A 22,656-nucleotide genomic window follows, 5' to 3' on the forward strand; every position below is an offset into this window, starting at 1 on the left:
GGGGAGGAGGGGCTCCCAACCAACCACCTGGAGTGGTTACCATCCTCTACCTTCCACCAAAACGTGGCGGGGCGTTCCTTCCACCATGGGCAGAGAACTGCCTCCGGTCCGCCCGGGGAGTTGTGGATATCGTCCATTAGAGGGTGGAGGAGTTGCCACGGACCAAGCTACAGCGTATCAGAGAACTGGCTTGACAATATAAATAATAGTTTAATATAAAACTGAACCAAAAAGAAAAACACACATACAGGTGTCAGGAAGATCGTTAATGACCCGGGGTATGTAAATGTTTGGTTAAACACTTATGCATTTTATAGCGAGGCCTTTAGACTGTACTACTGTATAAAAAAATTATAGTATAGTAAAATATTTCTTGTTTAAAATAATGTGCACAATTTAACTGTAAAAATATGTTTGAAGTGATGTGTGATGTGTTTTGTGAATATGCCTTTATTCATTAGAGGTGGTGTAAAGTAAACATCTGCTGATTGAGAAGACTTTGATTCACAAGCCTGTGATCAACAACATTAATTAAGCCCCTGTAGATTCTGTCAAATGCACAACTCCTCAAATATACATGACAGCAAACATCTGGAGTCATCAGCATGACGCTGTGAAATCCCACATCTCTGAGAACTCAACTCGCATCTTCTCTTATTACTAGTGGTAAAACAGATCAGCTTTAGGAATATTCTGAGCAACATTCTGCTGCAGGTCTCTAAAGCACACAAACAGTGCTAAAATATTGCTGTTAAGGTTTTTAAGCATGCATGTTACCTGTGGATGCCCCAATAGCTCCGATCAGCACAGAGGGAATAGCCATGACTAAACAGCCGAAAGCAGCAAGGAATGACAGGACTTGAGCATAACTCGCTGATGAAGCAGAGAGAACGCGCTGAAAATACACCTGCCATGGGATCCCACCCAACATCTACAAAGCACAAAAATATATTTTAAAATGTTTGCACGCATATTCACAGAATTGTCAGGGGACTGTATCAGGAAGAAAAAGATAAGGTCTTAAAACTTTACAATAGCAAAACTGTTATTGCAAAACAGTCAAATTGATTGTCAGGTTCAGTAACCTATGTGCTTCATGTGGTAACATCTAAATGAAATGAATATACTCTGAATTTTATTCAATTAAGTTACACCAACAAAGGTCATTTTTAGGGTCAGATCAGGTCAAAAATTGATCATTGAGGTAACAACTGCATATTTTCAGTTTTAACTATGTTTTCTCACCAGATTAGATTTTTTTTTTTATTTGACTACAGCACCTTACTGATTTTCAAATTCTACATTTAAATTGAGGTCTTTGTGGCGTTTTCATACAGAATTTATTTTTTTTACTTTAATGTGTCATTTCTGTTTTAAGACTAACAAAAAACATACTCCAAAAAAGTAAAATAGAGGGAAATACAAGACAAGGTTCTCTGTTTGGAGTTTGTACGATTTTGGGCTCTATTTTCATGGCGGCGCTTAGTGCAGTGATATGCACAATATCCATGTGCTACATCTTATACAATTTTCATGAGAGCCCTAATTTCTTTTTTATTTATATTCTCCCCCCTTCTCCCCAATTTGGAATGCCCAATTCCCAATGCGCTCTAAGTCCTCATGGTGGCGTAGTGACTCGCCTCAATCCGGGTGGTGGAGGACGAATCTCAGTTGCATCCGTGTCTGAGACCGTCAATCCGTGCATCTTATCACGTGGCTTGTTGTGCGCATTACCTCGGAGACCTAGCGCACGTGGAGTCTTCACGCTATTCCCGTGGCATCCACACACAACTCATCACATGCCCTAGCGAGAGCGAGAACCACATTATAGCGACCACGAGGAGGTTATCCCATGTGACTCTACCCTCCCTAGCAACCGGGGTCAGTTGGTTGCTTAGGAAGCCTGACTGTGGTCACTCAGCACGCTCTGGAAAGAGTCCTAATTCTAAGCGCAATTTTTGTGCCAGCGCAAAGCGTGAGTGGCTGTGGGCAGGAGTGTTAGCGCACTCTGAGTGTGTATGCACGTAAACTGTGGGTGTATTTTATTTTAATGAAGTAGAACAAAGTGCAATTTGATATTTTCCTGAGAAACAGGTCATTACGATATTCAGACCAATGTCTGTTTTCAGTGCAAAATCTAACATCTAAAGTCTAAAGTTCCTAAACTTGCTGATTACCGTATAGGTTATGGTTTTATTTTTCAATTATTATTATTATTATGTTTATATTATTTTACTTATGGTTTAGTTTGTACTGGTATTTTCCCACCTGTTGTCGTAAAGAGATTTTTATGTCACTGCAAAAGGAGCTGGTGAAAGAAGTTGGAGAGGGTAAAATGTTTGGATTTGTTATATGACTTTTAGAACCATTTTGTTATTTTGATTATATTTTCATTTCTTTTAAAGAGTAATTGTAATTTATAAATATTTTGTTATAAGTTTTTTGTGTTTCAATAAATTAATTAAATTTGTAAAGCAAAACTGACCAGTAGAAGTGAATATAGTGCAAAAAAAGAAAAAATATCCCTTGATCAATCTGATTAATGATATTTACATTACTCTATAATTCAGTAGCATAGGCATAAACATTTGGGTGGATTGGCCAAGAGAAATTATCGATTGCGTGAGATCTGTAAATGTTTTATTTATTGATTTTTTTTATTAAATTTGTTTATATTTAAATGTTTTTATTGTTAAGCTAATTGTTTCCAGCCAGGGGTGTATATTGGACATTTTGCCACTAAAGTTTGTCTAGATTAAGGATATTTAACGTTTAATCAACAATACTCATGTTTGAATACATTCAGAAATATAAAATTTTGCATGCGAAACATATGGAACGTCAGGAGGCCTTGTGACTGAGAATAGCCTGGCTGCCTGAGAGCGGAGGAACAGCCGCTGACCGCTAGGGGAAGAGGGGCTCTTAGCCGACTGCCTGGAGCAGTCAGGGCTGCTGCCAGGGAGGAGGAGACCCCTACCATCCACTAAAATGCAGCGGGGACAGAGAACCTCCGACCGCGAGTGGGGAGGGGCTCCTGGCTGACTGCTTGGAGTGGGAGGACCACTGCCAGGGGCAGGGGAGACCTCTTCCGTCCACCAAAAATGCATTCCATACACTAGGGGCCGGTGGACTGCCTCCGATCTGCCCGGGGAGACATGGCTATCGTCCACTAGAGGGTGGTGGAGTGACCGAGGACCAGGCTACGGCATATCGGAGAACCGGCGAGTAATAAAAATATGTTCTCTCTCCCGCTCCGCGTTGGCCTTTCCCTCTCTTTTGAAATATTATTACTGTGCTTTTGGTTGGTACATCATTGTTACAGTGTGTAAGTCCAGCAGTTATTTTTTTTTATTATTGTTGTTTCCCTCCCCTTGTCCCCTCCCAGATCCAGGAAGACGGGGATGACCTGCTGGCAGACGGCGCCCTCCCCGGAAAAGGGGTGGGGTGGGGGCTTCCCGGCCTGAGAGAACGAGAGAGGAATGTGGCAGGATGGAGGGCAGGGCCGGGCCATGATTCCACACACCCGGCCCCTAATTAGGCTGATTAAGCCCGAGAAGGATAAAGGCGACCAGAAACGGCAGTGCAACAGAGAGAGAGAGAGAGAGAGAGAGAGAGAGAGAGAGAGTTACAGCCTGACACCTGTGTGTGTTTGTCTTTTTGTTTAAGTTTATTATTAAAATATTATTTATACTGTTAAGACGGTTCTCGCCTCCTCCTTTCCATTGAACTGTGTTCCAGACTGCCTCAAGAACTGGCCGAGTTCCTAATTAAAGATTTCATATGGAATTCTCTTTATGTTTTGGACCACTGCCAACCAGCATCCTACAGTCATATTATTCAGTTTTTTGTTTATTTTCCCCCCCAAACCTCTGTTTTTTCATTAAAGACTCATTATTCACTTATCTTGCTTTTGAGTTTTCTGATATCCTGGCAACCATTTTTGGTAGTTTTTTCCTAGCCCAATTTTCTGCCTTGTCTTTAGACAGATGAAAATGATGGATAAAACTGACAGAAATATGTATTGTCTTTATGTATGACTAGTAAGTTTTAATGTCAATAAAAATAATTATTTTTTTCTCTGATCGTTTTACACTCTCATTATAGCAGGGGAGAGATGACGCTGCTGCGATAGCAAGGTAAGAGGGATCTGTTGTAATTCCTACACCGTTTACCTGATTTGGATATAAATACCCTCAAATTAAAGCTGAAAGTCTGCAGTTAAAGCACATCTTGTTCGTTTCATTTCAAATCCATTGTGGTGGTGTATAGAGCCAAAAAGATTAGAATTGTGTCGATGTCCCAATATTTATGGACCTGACTGTATATGAAAGTTGTTACAAATATTTTATTACACAATGAACATAAAGTGGTTGGAGCTGCTGCAACTGAACATGCCTGATCGCCATCAGGTGTATAAATAGCTTTGTTATAATGACAGAAATCTAAATTTGTTTTTGAGCTGCTGTTGTTTTGAAAGCTTTTATGCTGCCATTATTCCAATAGTCTCTGATGTTAGTAGTTGGTGGTTTGAGGCCAGCAAGCGTTTGAATGTTGGTAGATAAGGGGCATAAGACAATGATTGGATTGACTTGGTTAGGCCCACCCAGGCCCACTCATGGCTATGACAATGCCATAATTTACATTCCAGTCCTGATGAGAACCACATATTCCATGTGTATAATAGGAGCGTGTCACTGTCACAGAAATGTGCCAGACATTCTTTTGATAATGCAAAAAAAAGTCCATATGTCTATTCTTCTAATACATTGCATACAGCCCATTTACACTACAACTCGCTGGTGCTTGAGGAAATGGACAATATATAAGACCCAGATGGTGAAATATCCAGAGAAGAAACTCTTTGCACTTGACCCAGCCCATTAGCGCTTTGCACATGCAATTTCACTAAACCCACTTGCACCTAGACTTAGTGCATGCTTACACGAAAATACGAAAATGTAATGCCCATGCACATTGACTTTGCACATATGACTAGCGCTAGAGCTTTGAAAATAGGACCCTTTGTGTTTATGATTTCTCACACACTCACAAGCAGACAGAAGTTATCAGCCCACATCCAACCGTCAGATGGATCAATCTCACCCAGCCACGGTGACTGAAACACTGTGTTTACAGCGGTAAAACCGATGTCTGACACAGCAGGGTTAGACAGAGCAAACGGCACACTCATCCACTAAAAAAGACATGTAGGAAATTACAAAAGAAAAATAATTATTTCATCATTTTGAACAAATTCCACATTTGCCACAGAAAGAAAATGTTACATTTTCTCATGGTCATTTACAGACCCTTAACTCATTTACCGGTGTCTCTTATGTAGTTTTTCTTATATTGGAATTATTATAGTTTATGTTCATACATGTACACATATAGTACATACATACAGTATACAGTAATGATTTTCTATATGTATGTACGCAAACACACACACACACACACACACACACACACACACACACAAACACACACAGACAAATGTTCAACAATTACCTTAACATGACATATTTGAAATATTTTAAGCATGCTGGAACATCTAACCAAAATGGCTAGAGTGGAGAACATTTTCCAAAAGCATTGATCTGTGCAGTGTAAATTAAGTTCACATTAACCAATGATTTTGTTGCAGACACAATTAGCTTATTAGAGTGTTAATCATGTCTGAGTAATGCTGTTGTCATGTTCATAATAATTAAAAATGATTTAATTAGTTGTGTGGAAATGTTACATCCTTGCCAGCTGTCATATTTGCATGTTTGTATAAATGCATCCTAATCAAAGACTCACCAAACCCAGAAAAATGCAGAAAAGTTGAACGACATCAGTGTACGCAACGGAATACAGTCCACCCACCAGTGTGTAGAAAATAGCAATTAAAGCCGATATCACAACAGACATGTTGATGTTGATGTCTACAATCACACTCAGTGTTGCACCTGTACAGAGAATAGAGAATTTTAAGTTGCTATCAATAAAGTATAAAATACATTTTTAGCACAGATAAATTATACATTTCATAAAGGTGAAGCGGTGAAGTGATATTTAGTGTTCAAAGTGTTGTCATACCCAATGCTGATAAAATAGCAGCAGACCAGAATATCTCTCCGAGTAAAGCTGGAATGAAGAGAAGTCCACCCATTCTCTTCCCATAGAGCTGCTGGAAGGGATCTAGCATAGTCACGTAACCCCTTGAGCGCATGGGTTTTGCAAAGAATAAGCCACCTAACAGAAGAAAAGAGAAATTGAAAACTGTACAGCAAACAGACTGATCAAACTGGAAATTCAGTGATTGAAAGTTCTGCTGCTGAAATTGGTCGGTACTTAACGAAATTTGAAGCACTGCCCCCTGTGGCTGAAACTGAAGTTTGTTGACTAGTTTCCAGGATGAAATGTAAACAAGGTGGTGCCAAAAGCGGGTTGAAAAAGATGTAATACAGTCAACATGAATGCAAATTGTATTTACTCTATCCCTAACCAAAACCTAAACGTAACTGTCAGTGGAGTAAATATTAAATTTTAGGATCTCTGCTTATTTCCTGGTTTTCATGACACCAGAACCCGTGTCTTGGAATGAACACAATTACTTTCTGATTTCCATGGCACCAGACCCCATGTCTTGGAGTGAATAGGATTACTTCCTGGTTTCCATGGCACCAGAACCCGTGTCTTAAAGTTAACATGATTTCTTACTGGTCTCTATGGCACCAGAACCCAACTCTTTGAGTGAACTTTATTATTTCCTGGTTTCCATGGGTCTAGAACCTGCATCTTGGAGTGAACGTGATTATTTCCTAATTTCCAAGGGACTAGAACCTGCAGCTCAGAGTGAATGTGATAATTTCCTTGTTTCGAAAGGACTAGAACCCGCATCTCAGAGTAAATGTGATTATTTCCTGGTTTCCATTGGACTAGAAGATGCATCTTGGAGTGAACGTGATTACTTCCTGGTTTCCATGTGACTAGAACCCACATCTTGGAGTGAACGTGATTATTTCCTGGTTTCCATAGGACTAGAACCCGCATCTTGGAGTGAACTTGAATATTTCCTGGTTTCCAATGGACCAGAATCAGCAACTCAGAGAGAAAATGATTATTTCATGGTTTCCATGGGATCAGAATCCACATCTTGAAGTTAACAAGATTTTTTCACGTTTTTCATGGGACCAAAATCCACATCCTAGAGTAAACATGATTATTTTCTGGTTTCCATGCGAATAGAACCCATGTCTCAAAGTAAACTTGATTATTTCCTGGTTTCCATGGGATTAGAACCCGCATCTTGGAGTGAATATCACTATTTCCTGGTTACCAAAGCACTAGAACCAGCATCTCAGAATGAACACGATTATTTCCTGGTTTCTATGGGATCAAAATCCACATCTTGGATTTAACAAGATTATTTCCTGTTTTCCATGGGACGAAAACCCACATCCCAGAGTAAATGTGATTATTTCCTGGTTTCCATGGGACCAAAACCCATATCTCGGAGTAAAAGTGAGTATTACTTTTTACATTGGGACTAGAACCCGAATCTTGGAGTGAATGTGACTATTTCCTAGTTTTCAAGGAACAAGAACCAGCATGTCAGAGCAAATGTGATTATTTCCTGATTTCCATGAGACTAGAACCTGCATCTCAGAGTAAACCTGCTAATTTCCTTGTTCCCTCTCGAGAGGTCTCTCCTATTGCGTAAGTAGCTTACTCTATGGGAAAACTCCGTTTCTCGAGAAATATTGAAGTCTTTATGTAAAACGCATTGCAGCTGCACAGCAGACAGCAATGAGCGAGGCAGCTCGGTCATTGGCTGTGTTGCAGCAACTTGCTCGAACCAATGACGGGGCGACTCTGAACACGCGACCAATGAGCGCGCTTCACGCCCGTGCGCTCAGAGCCCGCCAAGATTGCCGTGGCTAAGGCTATATATTAGGCGCCCCATCATGAGAGTTCTTTAGATTTAATCTCCTTCAGCAAAGACCTTCTCTTCGCTGGATCCTCTGGATTATTGGAGTCTTTTCGCCCGCCGTCGACAAGCCTACAGCAGGACTGCTACGAGGACGCCGGCGCCTTCAGCCGCCTTCAAAGCCTTCTGCTACGCCATCCGGCGCGCATCACCTTATATCCTTTACTAAGCAATAACTTTTCAAGTGTTCGCCTCTGCGACGCTTTTTTGTCCTTAGTAAAGAGCAAATTCGAGGCGTTGTTTAAAATGCCTTCGACCTGCGCCTCGTGCAGAGGCCCTCTTCCTGACGGGGACCGTCACATTATCTGCGCTCGCTGCCTGGGACCTGACCACGCAGAAGCTGCTCTCACTCGAGGCGGATGCCCCGAATGTGACTCCCTGGGCCTCACCGAGCTGCGCGCTTGCTTTGCCGCCTTCGCCGCGAACGAGCCTGCTACCACCGTGCTGCCATCCCCTCTGTTCGAGCCGTGCAAGAAAAAGCGCCGCTCACGGAGGCCGCCAGAGCACGCGGACTTCAGTGACGTCACGCCGGGCCAGTCTCCGCGTGCTTCACCACCACCCGAGGACTCCCTGCCGCCAGTTCTATTCACGCAGGCAGACCAGCACCCCTCCAGAGCGCTGGGTCTGAAAAGGATGACAGCCTTTTCATTGACGCTGCATCCGACGACTGGCCGGGCTCGGCCTTCGACCCCGCGCCGGCGACACTAGCGGACACGAGCAGGGGCACCAGCATGGACTCAGAAATCGTCCGCATACTGTCCAAAGCCATGGAAGACCTCGGGCTCGACTGGTCTTCTCCGGAAGAACCCGCCCGCAGCCGGCTGGACGAGTGGTTCCTGCAAGGGCGCCGGCAGGCCCCTCGACAGAGACCCTCCCCTTTCTTCCCCGAAGTTCACGACGAACTCACAAAGTCGTGGAAAGCCCCGCACTCCCCAGTAAAAGCGGGAAATACTATAAAGATAACGCGCGTGCCAGCTGTCATGCATGCATCCCTACACACAAACACTGTATGCATGCCCAAAAACCCCCCGCCACGAGCGGGAGGCTTTATGAAAATGGCGCGCGTGCCTACTACGGTATATGCACCCCCACCCATAAGCGCTGCCCATACAGTTTCAAACAGTTCTCTGGCCCATGCCGCGAGCATCACAGATGCGGCGCGCGATCCAAGAAACTCCCCGCTAAGAACGGGAAGCTTTATGAAAGTGGCGCAATGTATGCACCCCCACCCGTAAACACTGTCTATACAGTTTCAAACATTTCTCCAGCTCATGCTGCGAGCATTACGGAGATAGTGTGCTTGCCTGTAATCTCACACGCACCCCTGCACTCGGCACTCAACAAAGCTGCTCAGTGCGCTCCCGCGCCTCTGAGAGCTGTAAGCTCAGTGTTAGCACAAGGCAATTCGCCGGCAGGGTCCATACATCACTGCGACACGCCCCCAGCCAGCATTCAGCCCATATCTGTGCGAGCAAAAGCCGGGGAAAAAATCCCCGACATGCCGAAATGGGTTTTGAACATAATAAGACACGGTTACTCGCTTCAATTCGCTCGCAGACCACCCCGCTTTTCAGCGGTGGTCGAGACGAAAGTGAGGAAAGATGTTTCACATGTTCTACGCACCGAGGTGCTCAAACTGATAGAGAAGAGCGCTATAGAAACTGTTCCTCTCTCTATGAGCGAGGCGGGTTTTTACAGCCGCTACTTTCTCGTCCCGAAAAAGGACGGTGGCCTCCGCCCCATCCTAGATCTCAGACATCTGAAAAAAGCTTTAATGATTCGCTCGTTCAGAATGTTAACGACCAAACATATCCTCGCGCAAGTTCGCCCTGGGGATTGGTTTCTATCAGTGGATTTGAAAGATGCTTACTTTCACATTCTGATAGTGCCTCATCACAGGCCATTTCTGAGATTCACTTTCGAGGGACAGTCATACCAGTACACAGTACTACCATTCGGCCTATCATTGGCCCCCCCGTACATTCACGAAATGTATGGACGCAGCACTTTCCCCCCTGAGACAGCGGGGAGTGCAAATAAGCACAATCAGAGAGTCAGTTAACGACGCACAGATCTTGGATTATCAGTCATCTAGAATGTCTGGGTCTGAGAATCAATTTTGCAAAGAGCGTGCTATCCCCCAGCCAGAATATCTCTTTTCTGGGAATAGTGCTAGTCTCAGTGCAGATGACGGCGCGCCTCTCATCAGAGCGCGCGCTCGCTATTCGGCGCCTTGCAACATCATTCAGAGCGGGTGCACACGCCCCCGTCAAACGATTTCAAAGGATGCTCGGTCTCATGGCCTCGGCATCAGCTGTACTCCAGCTAGGATTGTTGCACATGCGTCCTCTCCAACGCTGGCTCAAGAGCTGTGTCCCCACTCACGCGTGGCGCTCGGGCCACTTTTTAATCAGAGCATCTTCAGCAGACGAAAGCGACGCTAATTTACTCTGCCCGGTCAGGGCGCTCAGAGTATACTTGGAACGTTCTGCCCCGTTCAGACAGACGGAACAATTATTCGTATGCTTTGGCGGCCGCACTAAAGGTCTCGCAGTTTCAAAGCAAAGAATATCGCGCTGGATAGTAGATGCTATAGCGCTGGCTTATGAAGCCAAGGGCCTTCAATGCCCCTTAGGCGTCAGAGCTCACTCTACGAGGAGCATGGCCTCCTCATGGGCGTGGTCGAGTGGGATACCCATTGAGGATATTTGTGCGGCGGCAGGCTGGGCCTCGCCTTTGACATTTATCAGGTTTTATAACCTACAGGTCCCCTCATTGCATTCCAACATTCTATCAGCCTGACTGTAGTATGGACTGGAGTACATATATGCTGAGCATTATCTCCTCCCTTATAAGGTCCGTCTCTGACTGACTTAGGGAGTTTTTATGCATATCAGTAAAAGAAAAATCAGTACATAAGATATGTGCGTGTGTTTTTACAATGAGCTCCCACCATGGGCCACCTTGGGGCAAAGGCGCTCTGTATTATCCCATTATATAGCTCGCCGTTGGCCGGCTCGTTGAATAATCACTTTGCTTTAAGGCTCAGGCATCTGCCTCTGGCTTTATAGAGCGAAGTCAGCACGCATGGCGTTTTGCATGGTGTTCCCATAGCGTAAGCTACTTACGCAATAGGAGAGACCTCTCGAGAGGAACGACTCGGTTACTAACGTAACCTCGGTTCCCTGAGAGGAGGGAACGAGTATTGCGTAAGCTGCCGTGCTTGTGCTTGGTCAGTTGCTTCAGTCGATTGAACCTAAAGAACTCTCATGACGGAGCCTAATATATAGCCTTAGCCACGCCAATCTTGGCGGGCTCTGAGCCGCTGGCGTGAAGCGGCTCATTGGTCGCTGCGTTCAGAGTCGCCCGTCATTGGTTCGAGCAAGTTGCCGCAACACAGCCAATGACCGAGCTGCCTCGCTCATTGCTGTCTGCTGTGCAGCTGCAATGCGTTTTACATAAAGACTTCAATATTTCTCGAGAAACTGAGTTTTCCCATAGCGTAAGCTACTTACGCAATACTCGTTCCCTCCTCTCAGGGAACCGAGGTTACGTTAGTAACCGAGTCGTTTTTAAATTATTTGAACCCATGTCTATGAGTAAATGTGATTATTTTCCTGATTTCCATGGGACTAGAGCCTGCATCTCAAAGTGAACATGATAATTTCCTTGCTTCGAAAGGACTAGAACCACTTATCAGAGTAAATGTGATTATTACCTGGTTTCCATGTGACTAAAACTCACGTCTTGGAGTAAATGTGATTATTTCCTTTTTTCCATGGGACTAGAACCTGCATCTTGCAGTGAACGTGATTATTTTCTGGTTTCCAAGGGACAAGAACCTGCATCTTGGAGTGAACGTGATTATTTCCTGGTTACCAAAGGACTATAAACTGCATCTCGGAGTGAACATGATTATTTCATGGTTTCCATGGGATCAGAATCCACGTCTTGGAGTTAACAAGATTATTTCCTGTTTTCCATGGGACCAAGATTCACATCCCAGAGTAAACGTGATTATTACCTTGTTTCCATTGGCACTAGAACCCGCATCTTGGAGTGAACATGATTATTTCTTGGTTTCCATGGGAGTAGAACCTGCATCTTGAAGTGAATGTGATTATTTCTTGGTTTCCAAGGAACTGGAACACGCATTTCGGAGTGAACGTGATTATTTCCTGGTTTCCAAAGGACTAGAACCCACATCTTGGAGTGAACATGATAACTTCCTGGTTTCAGTGGGATCAAAACTCACATCCCAGAGTGAACGTGATATTTTTCTGTTTTCCAAGGGACAAGAACCTGCATCTCGGAGTGAACGGGAATATTTTCTGGTTTCCATGGGATCAAAACCCACATTCCAGAGTGAATGTGATTCTTTCCTGGTTTCCAACGGACCAGAAACGCATCTTGAAGTGAATGTGATTATTTCCTGGTAATTTTCTCAACACACATCATTTCAAAGCAGCTTTACAGGAAATCATGCATTAAATCTTTTTTTTTATTTTTTATTAAATTGTAATATCTATACTGTCTTTCAGTGATAATAGAGTAGTTTGATTAAATATGATTGTAAAATGTGTATAGAAATTAAATAATTAAATAATTGTATTTAGAACCCCTGTGAGCAAGCTGAAGGCGACTGTGGTAAGGAACACAAAACTCCATAAGATATAACTTTGGGAGAAACCAGACTCACTGTGGGGGCCAGTTCCCCTCTGGCTAAACAACATGAACATAATGCCAATATTAGTTATTTGTGTGCAGTGCAAGTCATGGTTTTAAATTTGTAAATTAAGTAAGCGTTAAGGTCCAGTGTTTAAAAAACAAATAATTTTATATTTTTTATGAACTTTAAGATGACTTTAAGACTAATTTCTTTGAAGTCCATTCTGAATTAACTACAGAAGTTGACATAGATGCATTGTCCTTTGTTAGTTGGCTGATGAAGGCTTTTGTTGGCAATTAAATGATAGTCTATTTCTTGGTTTTCAATTAACCAGAACCTGCATTTTGAAGTGAATGTGATTATTTCCTGGTTTCCATCGGACTAGATTACTTGCGCAATGTGCTATTAGTAGCACCACAGGAAAAAGTGAATATATTTGAATTGATATAAAAATTTCGAAGGAGGATAGCGGGTTGATTTTAGGGAAGCAGCATATCGATTTCCTGTGTGATCATGTTGCTACACACTATGTTGTAGGAACAATTTGAAAAATGTGTCTACTATATAACATCAGTATACATCAGAGTTATGTTCTGATTTACATTTGAATGAACCAATTTAATTATGCACATGACAACTTTTTTTGTTGTGACGAGGAGGGCAGGGCCGTCCCCGCCCTCCTCCTCGTCACCCCTGTGTTGATGTATTTCCTCATGAAACAGGAAGTTGGAACATTTCAAAGGGATTATCAATTTTTTAAATAGCCAATAACCTTTAGTTTGCGTCACAGCCATGAACCATGATTTCCTATTTGCTATTGCTAGTCAGAGGAAGGTGGTATTAGGTGGAGGGGCAATCTCTTTCTAGACAGCATTTGATTGCACAAAAAAGGGTATACACCCTTAATAGCAAGATCAATCATCACTATTTTAGGCCTGTTTTCCAGATGAGAAAGACTGTACATTTTAAATGTATACATACATATGTAAGAACATATTAATAATGAATTAGTTTAAGAATCTTGGCCACGTTCGAAATAAATAACACCTGAGCAGATTCGAAATCTGATTAAAATTCTCCACCATTCAATATGTAATACAACAGGCTCATTGTATCTGCTAATAATTTATATCCAAGGAATTTAGCTAAATAAGGGATTTAGCATTTTATGTGGGGAATATTAAAAGAATCAATGTACGGCCGATCAAAGTCTTCGGCCAGAGATGAGTTTATCGGAACATAAGATTAATTCTTACAGTAATACTACTCTCATGGCCATTGAAAATAATATCACAAATAGATTGAAACTCTTTATGAACATGTAGCTTAGGATCGAAAGATTTCAAGGGACCGATATGATTTAATCAAATACACAATCAAATTGTCTTTGAATACAAACAAGACTTTATTAACTAAACTAAAACAAACAACTAAACTAACACATGGACAAACAAACATAAACATGGGTTGGTGAGTGAGATTTCACAGAAGATGAATGGACCCCAGAACTGATGTCCAAGTGTGTGAAAGCCATAGAGCAGAGAAGAGAGGGAAGAGAGAAGAAGAGAGGACAACGGTGGTCAGGCCTGACCTTTTAACCCCCTTCTGATTAGTCCAACCCCCAAAGGAATTCTACCCAATCAGAAGTGTCTTTTGCTGAGTCAAATGGTCATTTCTGTCCTCCCCCCACAATTTATGGCCTATTGTTCTGTTTCATGCTCAAAATAGGGCAATGTTTAATCATGAATTTTAATATCATAATTACGCTAAGGAATATTAGAAAATAACCTACATTAGCATTCGAGACAAGCAAAATGAAACTCAATGATAATAAATATGACATACTTTCATGAATATCCAACATGCTAGTTACAAAACATGAAAATACCTGATTAAAAATCATAATGGTTCATTTATTGGTTTTACAACATGGATGATACATTACATGTTTTAAGGAACCTACTTGTCGGGGGTTATCATTTGTATAAGATGCACTTGTAAATTTTGGGTAAAATCCTACACACGGCTGTGTATTTGGTTAAGAAAAGTCCAAAGTCCATGTCAAATGTTTATGAATTAAGCTTCATGTGAGATGGTAAGCCAGAAATATGCCTCATTATTATTATAATTTTAAGAGAGTGCTATATTGAATATAGGCCTGTCTGTGATTTCATGGTTGCCATGCCACATAGCATAGTCAGTGATAAGTAGGGGGTTTATCTGATTAACAGAAAGAGGAGAGAGGGGTTTTGTTGTGCTTTTCCCAATTCATCACTGTTCTTAAGGCAGTTGATGTTTGTCAGATGCGAGAAATTCAGACTTCCTGGCACCAGTCCGTCGTTAAGTTGTTCTGCGTGGAATTTTTGCATTTCTCTTAGTTTTCTTCAGCCGCGAAGTCCTACATATATCTCTACTAAATGTGAATTGTTTGTTTGTCAGCTTTAAGGAGTCCACTAGCATAAAGATAACTATAAAACTAACAGACATGAACTAAAAGCCACAAAACTCCATTTGTTTTTTCAAAGTGTCCTCAATGTGGTAGCACAATTTCACAATTTTGTATTGATATTAAAGACATTGGTCTTCATGTAAAATGATGAATTCATAAACGTAAAGTTATCTCACCTACTACCAAGCTGAGTGCGTAACCAAACGGTGCCTGAGCCCAAGCCAAACCAGAGCCGGGCAGATACACGTACTCTGCAGTGCCGTTGATATAACCCCCTCCAACCCATGTGGCTGCAATGAGGCAAAGAGTGAGAAATAACCAGACACAGAAGCTTGCTGTGTCTCTGCTTTGTGTCCATTCATTGGTTATTATTGTAAGGATAAGGTTTAAATGAATGATCCTTTACAGGGTGGGTGTGTGTGTGTGTGTGTGTGTGTGTGTGTGTGTGTGTGTGTGTGTGTGTGTGAGCGTGTATTTATCACTTTGTGGGGACCAAATGTCCCCATAAGGATAGTAAAACCCGAAATTTTTGACCTTGTGGGGACATTTTGTCAGTCCCCATGAGGAAAACAGCTTATAAATCATACTAAATTATGTTTTTTGAAAATGTAAAAATGCAGAAAGTTTTCTGTGAGGGTTAGGTTGAGGGGTAGGGTTAGGTTTAGGGGATAGAATATAAAGTTTGTACAGTATAAAAACCATTATGTCTATGGAAAGTCCCCATAAAACATGGAAACACAACATGTGTGTGTGTGTGTGTGTGTGTGTGTGTGTGTGTGTGTGTGTGTGTGTGTGTGTGTGAGAGAGAGAGAGTTCTTCAGCAGCTATACATCAAAACAGCACACACACTCTATAAATCCTTTGAATAATATACTAATTTAAAATGTCCTAATTAAGCAAACAGAACAAATGAAAAGCTTTCTTGCAATTTTAATTAGTATATCAGCGCAAAACATTAATAATTAAAAAATTCTCAGAAGAAAGATTGAACCCTCAGGCTTTACTTCTAATAGCAACACAAGAAAAAAAGAGGAAATGATCTAAGTTTATTTGAAATGTTGCATGATTTCCTTCAAAACAGTGTCAGAAATTAACTTTTTCATATGGGGGCAATAATTGCCCTGTAGATTTGATTTTCAGGGACATTATTTACGCTTATGAGGCATTTTTTTATTTTTATAAAAGACATAATGAGTTATCATTTTTTTAAAATACTTCTAATTAATCAATTCATTAACATAAGTTCTCAGTCTGAAAAATTAGATTGAGAATCTATTACCTCTTTCCCAATTAAATTGACATCAAATCATATTTTATGTGATATATGCATAACTTGATATAATATTAAGAAATGTATTAGATGTTATAAAAGAGAGAAATAATTACAGGGGCATTTATTCCCCCAACATTATGAATTTCAGGGGCATTTTTGTCACTTTTGGTGGCATTTTTGCCCCGAGTACATTACAGTTTTGACCCTGCTTTAAAACAAATAACATTTCAGCTATTTAATTTGCATCATCAATGATCACACACACTCCATGCACACACAGTACATGCGTAAACACATGCAAACAAATAAATCTGTCAGCAATTTAACACCTAAAATAAGGTTCAATTTGATAACATTAGGTGTCATGAACAATGAACAATATAAAAATGTTTTTAATCGTTGATAATGTTAGTTAATAAAACCTGTTCATTGTAAGTTCATGTAAGTTCATAATGCATTAATTAACGTTAACAAATACAAGTTTTTATATTAAAAATATAGATATTGAAATTAACATGAATAAACGCTGTAAAAGTATTGTTCTTTGTTAGTACATGTAAAAAATATTTTTAAGTACTAGTAATTAATGGATCCTTATTGTGAAGTGTTAACCTATATGTAGGCTACCAGATATTTGCTTCTAAATTGTATAGTAAATGCAGGGAAAAACAAATTTTTATCAAATGAGAATCATACATCACAGGATATTCATAGTGTTAAAATGAAAGTATCTTATAAACTCATATTATATAAAGTATTGAAGTTAATAAAAAGTAAATGGCTAGTGAAATGGACTCAGATGGTCAGACTCACCGGTCATCGTAAATCCACCTACAAACAGTCCAATGTCTCGCCCGCCTACCATGATCGACTCACTGCGGTCTATTCCCTCAGAGATGCCGGAATTCTTGTTCTTCCACGCCGCCCAGATTCCAACAATTAAAATCAACAAATAAAAAATAACAATGGCCAGCAGTCCTTCCACATGAATGGCCATCTTCTATCTCTCTCTCACTCATTCAGACCTGCGATTTATTTCAAAGAGTGATGGACAGCTTTCACCAAACATTTTCTGAAACTGTTAAGACGGCTCAAAAAAATAAAAATAAATAAATAAATAAATAATAAAAAAAAATGGATCAATTTGGCATTTATAGCTTATTACGCGTCAATTCACATGGAGAAATAACTGCAAGCGTTTGTCTTATTATATATTACATACAGATTATGAGCCTATATTGCAATGTACGATGGAAAGTTTTGATTTCAAACTATTAAAATAAATGTAATGCAACTTTTTATTACTTTATATTTCGAATATTACATTTCAGAAGGTAGAAAGTAAGACAGAATTAGTTTGCCCATGTTTGATGATGCTTCGCTTTTGTTTAGTGTAATCTTTACAGATACAGATAAATGCTCTCCTGGGGTTTCAAACATGCTACACGTTATTTCAGAGTGAGCCACTGGTAAAATTATATGAAGTAAGCAGCAGGAAACTACATTATAAAGCGACTCTGTATTTGTAAAAGAGTATAAAAAATGAGAAACGTTACCTGTGGACACAGTCTTGCAGTGAATACTGATGTTGATGTGATGAAGGAGCAAAATGAGGGGAGTTTGAATTCAACAGTCCTGAACGAGAGAGCTACGCTCATCACTGCAGATTGAACCACTGGAAGAAGTCTGTCTGTCTGTCTGTCTGTGTGTGTGTGTGTGTGTGTGTGTGTGTGTGTGTGTGTGTGCGCGCGTGTGCGCGTAATGAATCAGACTAAACAAGACACGTTGTGTAACTGCCTTCTGATTTCAGTGTTAGGACAGAAAAATTATAACTTCCTATCATATGTTGTTGTTGGCACCTAAAGGTCAAAAGGTAAAAGGTAGAGTATCTTTTTGAAATATAAATCATTTTAAGTGACAAGGAATAGAAAACATTATTTACTAAACATGCTATACACACTATCACATATGGCAGGCCGAATTGACTCATGTGCAGGATTTGAATAATACATATCAACAATTCAACTAATCCTTGATATCAGCAATGCAATTACTGATTTTGTTTTATATCAGTAATTACATTTGCACAAGTAAAACTGTCTAGGTTACTAGTGTAACCCCCATTCCCTGATGGAGGGAACGAGATGTTGTGTCGATTGTAGTGACTCAAGGGGCTTCTTTCGGGAGGCTAGGAAACTTCTGAATATGAAAATGGCCAATAAAAAATTGGCTAACAGAATTTGCACGGTATATATTACCCAGACATACGGGTATAAAAGGTGGGGATTGTTCATCTGTTCAGTCAGGTTCTGCACTGAGGAGCCAAGAATAAGGTTCAGCCATTACAGTGGCCTGGTACAGTGTTGTGGCAAGGGGGACACAACATCTCCTTCCCTCCATCAGGGAAAGGGGCTTACACTAGTAACCTAGATGTTCCCCTTCTGTCACACACTTGACATTGTGTCGACAGTAGTGACACAAGGTCTCCCTATTCAATAGCGCCACCTACACTGGACCGCGTTACGTGATCTGCTGATGCTGGTGCAGCAAGCTGTAGCGTGCCAAAGGAGCATGGGCATCAGACTTAATGTAACCTTCCCCAACAGAAAATAAAAAAATTTATTAGGTTCCCGGCATCTGATCAAGTTTTTCCCTTGAGGGGTGGGAACAAGCGACGTGACAAGCATGGGAGCAGGCCCTTTTTCTCTCTCTATGTTTCTCCTCATAGAGTGTTAGATGCGGCTGGGGACATCTAGATATAACACTCATCGGGGAAGCCGTTCTTTTCCAGTCCTATACTTTCAGGGGGAAAAGACCACGTGGAGACCACATCCTGCCCAGGCCGGGGAGGTAAATATGTGGCAAATACGTCACATGGGCACATTACATGGAAGTGGCTCAGTGGTAGGTCCTGCCTAATGAGAGAGGAGTGCCCAAGAGAGACGCGGGTCCGCCTGACAGGGGGACGAACCGTTCATACCGAACTCTGGCAAGTGTCACTGACAGAGAACGCTTGCAGGTCTCCAACCTTCTTGATGGATGCGAGCGCAATCAGGAGGGCCGTCTTCTGGGAGAGGGCAATTAGCTCAACTGACTCTAGCAGCTCAAAAGGGGTTCTCTGAAGGCCCATAAGGACCATGGAGAGATCCCACGAGGGGAACAGGCATGGCCTGGGAGGATTCAACCTCTGGGTGCCTCTTAGAAACCTGATGATCAGGTTGTGCTTCCCTAGGGACTTACCGTCCACTTCATCATGGTGGGCCACTATAGAGTCTACATACACCTTCAAGGTAGAGGGGGACTGCCGCCCCTCCAGCTTTCCCTGCAGGAATGACTGCGCACCTCTGTGGGTCTTCAGATCGGGAAGAGCACCAGTTTGCGAACAGATGCCACTTCAGGGCATAAAGCTGCCTGGTAGTGGGAGCTCCGGCTTGGTTGATCATGTCTATGACAGCTGGTGGCAGACCACTCAGATCTTCTGCATCCCATCCAGGGGCCAGATGTGTAGGTTCCAGAGGTCTGGGCACGGATGCCAGAGGGTGCCCTGTCCCTGAGGAAGAAGGTCTTTCCTCAGGGGAATTTGCCAGGGAGGTGCTGTCGCTAGGAGCGTAAGATCCGAGAACCAAGTCAGAGTAGGCCAGTAAAGGGCCACTAGAGTGACTTGTTCCTTGTCCTTCCTGACCTTGAACAGCACCTGTGCAAGTAGGCTCACTGGGGAAAATGCATACTTGCGCAGCCCAGCTGTGTTCCAGCGCATCTGTCTTGAGGGGACTTGCCTCCGACCTGAGGGAGTACCATAGCGGACAATGGGAGTTCTCTTGGGAAGCGAACATGTCTACCTCTGCTTTGCCATAACTGTTCCAGATCAGCTGAACCACCTGCGGGTGGAGTCTCCACTCCCCGTTGAGCTGAGCCTGCACGTCTGCTTTCGTGTTGAGGCTGCGATATGAGTGGCGTGCAGTGACCTCAGTTGGTGCTGACTCCACGCGCGTGTTGTGACAGGTGACGAGAGCATACGGCACCTTGGCGATTTATGTACACTACCGTCGCTGTTCCTTGTCGAGGAGACCAAGCTGGGAGATGGAGGCATTGAGAAAGCGGGCTTTGTCAGTTTCCCGCATCTCGACAAAGTTCAGCCATAAATGACGTTGCTGGACCACAAGGGTGGCCATCGCCTGTCCGAATGCCCGCGCTGTGACCTTCGTGGCCCTAAGGGCGAGGTCGGTAGCTGAGCACAGTTTCAGCAGCACATCAGGATCAGGACTACCCAAATGCAGATCTTTGTAAATGTATGCAGGGCGGAGGCGGCAGATGCCACGACGCTCTCCGATGCAGCGGCGACATCGTCATCCAGCTCAATGGCGCCAATGGAGATATCACACTGGTCGTCGAGCTGGTCTCAAGTCAATCGAGCGTGCTGGGGGGCGGGTGGTTCGTGGGGATTTACCCGGCGAAACCGCCCCGCTGAACTCCCCAAATCACCTCTATCACCAGGCAGGTCGTCCTCAATCCAGTGGGATGGAGTAACGTGGGTGGGGGGTGGCTGGAGTGGTATTCCCTTTAAGGAACAAAAGCTGCAACTGCAACGGTGCCATGGTCAAGTTCTCACAATGTGTACATGAGCCATCTACAAACACTGCCTTGGTGTGATTGCGACCCAGACACACGAGGCAGTGCCTATGGCCGTCAGAAGAGGAGAGATATCTACTGCATCCAGGAACAACGCAAAGGCGGAAGGTCATCTTACACGTTAACTCTTTTAGAGGAATTATTGCTCTTTTAGTAAGCTGTCGAAGCACCCAGGGGCATGGACTGTACTGGCATGCAGAGGAGGGAGAAAGCCGCTGGCAATGCGCCTTCGATCCAACAGCAAAGCTCTCTAGAGGCGAGTGGAACAGTAGAGAGTCTCTCAGCTCGCTGATCACTCCGAAGAAAGAATCTGAACAGATGTATGATCCCTGCCTTTTATAAGCGTATGTCCAGAGATGGGACATGCAAATTCTGTTCACCAAATTTTTATTGGCCTTTTTCATATTCAGAGGTATCCGAGGCTCCCAAAAGAAGTCCCTTGTGTCACTACAATCAACACAATGTCGAGTGAGTGACAAAAGGGGAACTTTAATTCTTGATACCAAAAAATGATGTAATTACTTGCAGAAATGCACATTCATGAAATCAAAATGAAATTTCAACCATAGTCTACTATTGATATCTTTAACTGCATTTTGAATAGTACATTTTCACACTGATCTGTCTTTCACTCCAAAACGCAATTACTGTATGGCATGCAGAATTGACTTTTAATCATTTGCAAGATATGATTGTTAATATTTACAATTACATTTTCACTAGTTAGAATGCAAATTAAAAAAATGTATTCTAATCTAATTCTAATATTTGTTTCTAAAAAGTAATTACATTTGCAATAAAAACTTTCATTCTTGATATAAAAAATGAATCATTCACAGAAATACACATTCTTGAAATAATTTTTGAAATTTTCACCAGTAAAAACTGTAATTATTTATATCTGTAACAGCATTTTCACTAGTAGAATTTCATATTGATCTGTCGTTCACTCCTGTTCAAAACACAATTACAGGTATCATTAATTAATTTCTTTCTAGTTAAAATTCTAATTTCACATCAGTAATGCACTTCTTACTGATAACTTGTAATTAAATTGCAACTAGTGAAAATGCTCATTTTACATTTTATTTTAGTAATTTAGTTTTCACTTGTGCACTGTTAATTTCTGAAATCTGTAATGTGATTGTAACTAGCAAAAAGCATTTTTAGATATTTGTAATTACACTACAAATTTTAGATATCAGAAATCTATATCCAGATATCTGAAATATCATACCTAACATGATGAAATATATTTATATTAAAAAAATAGCATTTTCACTTAATTGTAATTCAGTTGTTGACAGGTCAGTGTGAAATTCTACTAGTGAAAATTTTGTTAAAGATATCATGAATTACAGTTTTTACTAGTGGAATTTTTTTGTTGTTGTTAAATTAAAGTCCTCATGGTAACGAAGTGACTCCAGATATCTCTGCGTCTGAGTTCGTCAATCTGCACATCTTACCACGTGGCTTGTTGAGCACGTTACCATGGAGACGTAGCGCTTGTGGAGACTTCACGCTATTTTCTGTGGCATCCACGCACAACTCACCACGTGCCCACTTAAAGCATGAACCACACATTATAGTGACCACAAGGAGGATACCCCATGTGACTCTACCCTCCCTAGCAACCGGAATGATATCAAGAACGTGTA

At 41.9% G+C, this 22,656-nt stretch overlaps 1 protein-coding gene across 1 annotated transcript in view; it reads right to left on the minus strand.

The window, feature by feature from the left end:
* LOC127659262 (high-affinity choline transporter 1) overlaps nt 1–22,656 on the minus strand; it is a 28,170-nt gene that overhangs the window by 2,881 nt on the left and 2,633 nt on the right. Inside the window, exons 2-7 of the mRNA XM_052149001.1 lie at nt 17,183–17,369; nt 15,273–15,386; nt 6,085–6,240; nt 5,806–5,954; nt 5,051–5,194; nt 778–931 (exon numbers count right to left, since the gene is read on the minus strand). Of these exons, the coding sequence (XP_052004961.1) occupies nt 778–931; nt 5,051–5,194; nt 5,806–5,954; nt 6,085–6,240; nt 15,273–15,386; nt 17,183–17,366 (901 nt within the window). The 5' untranslated portion in view covers nt 17,367–17,369. The remainder of the gene's footprint in view (nt 1–777; nt 932–5,050; nt 5,195–5,805; nt 5,955–6,084; nt 6,241–15,272; nt 15,387–17,182; nt 17,370–22,656) is intronic.

The sequence above is a fragment of the Xyrauchen texanus genome, chromosome 18 (assembly GCF_025860055.1).
Source record: "Xyrauchen texanus isolate HMW12.3.18 chromosome 18, RBS_HiC_50CHRs, whole genome shotgun sequence".
Taxonomy (NCBI): domain Eukaryota; kingdom Metazoa; phylum Chordata; class Actinopteri; order Cypriniformes; family Catostomidae; genus Xyrauchen; species Xyrauchen texanus.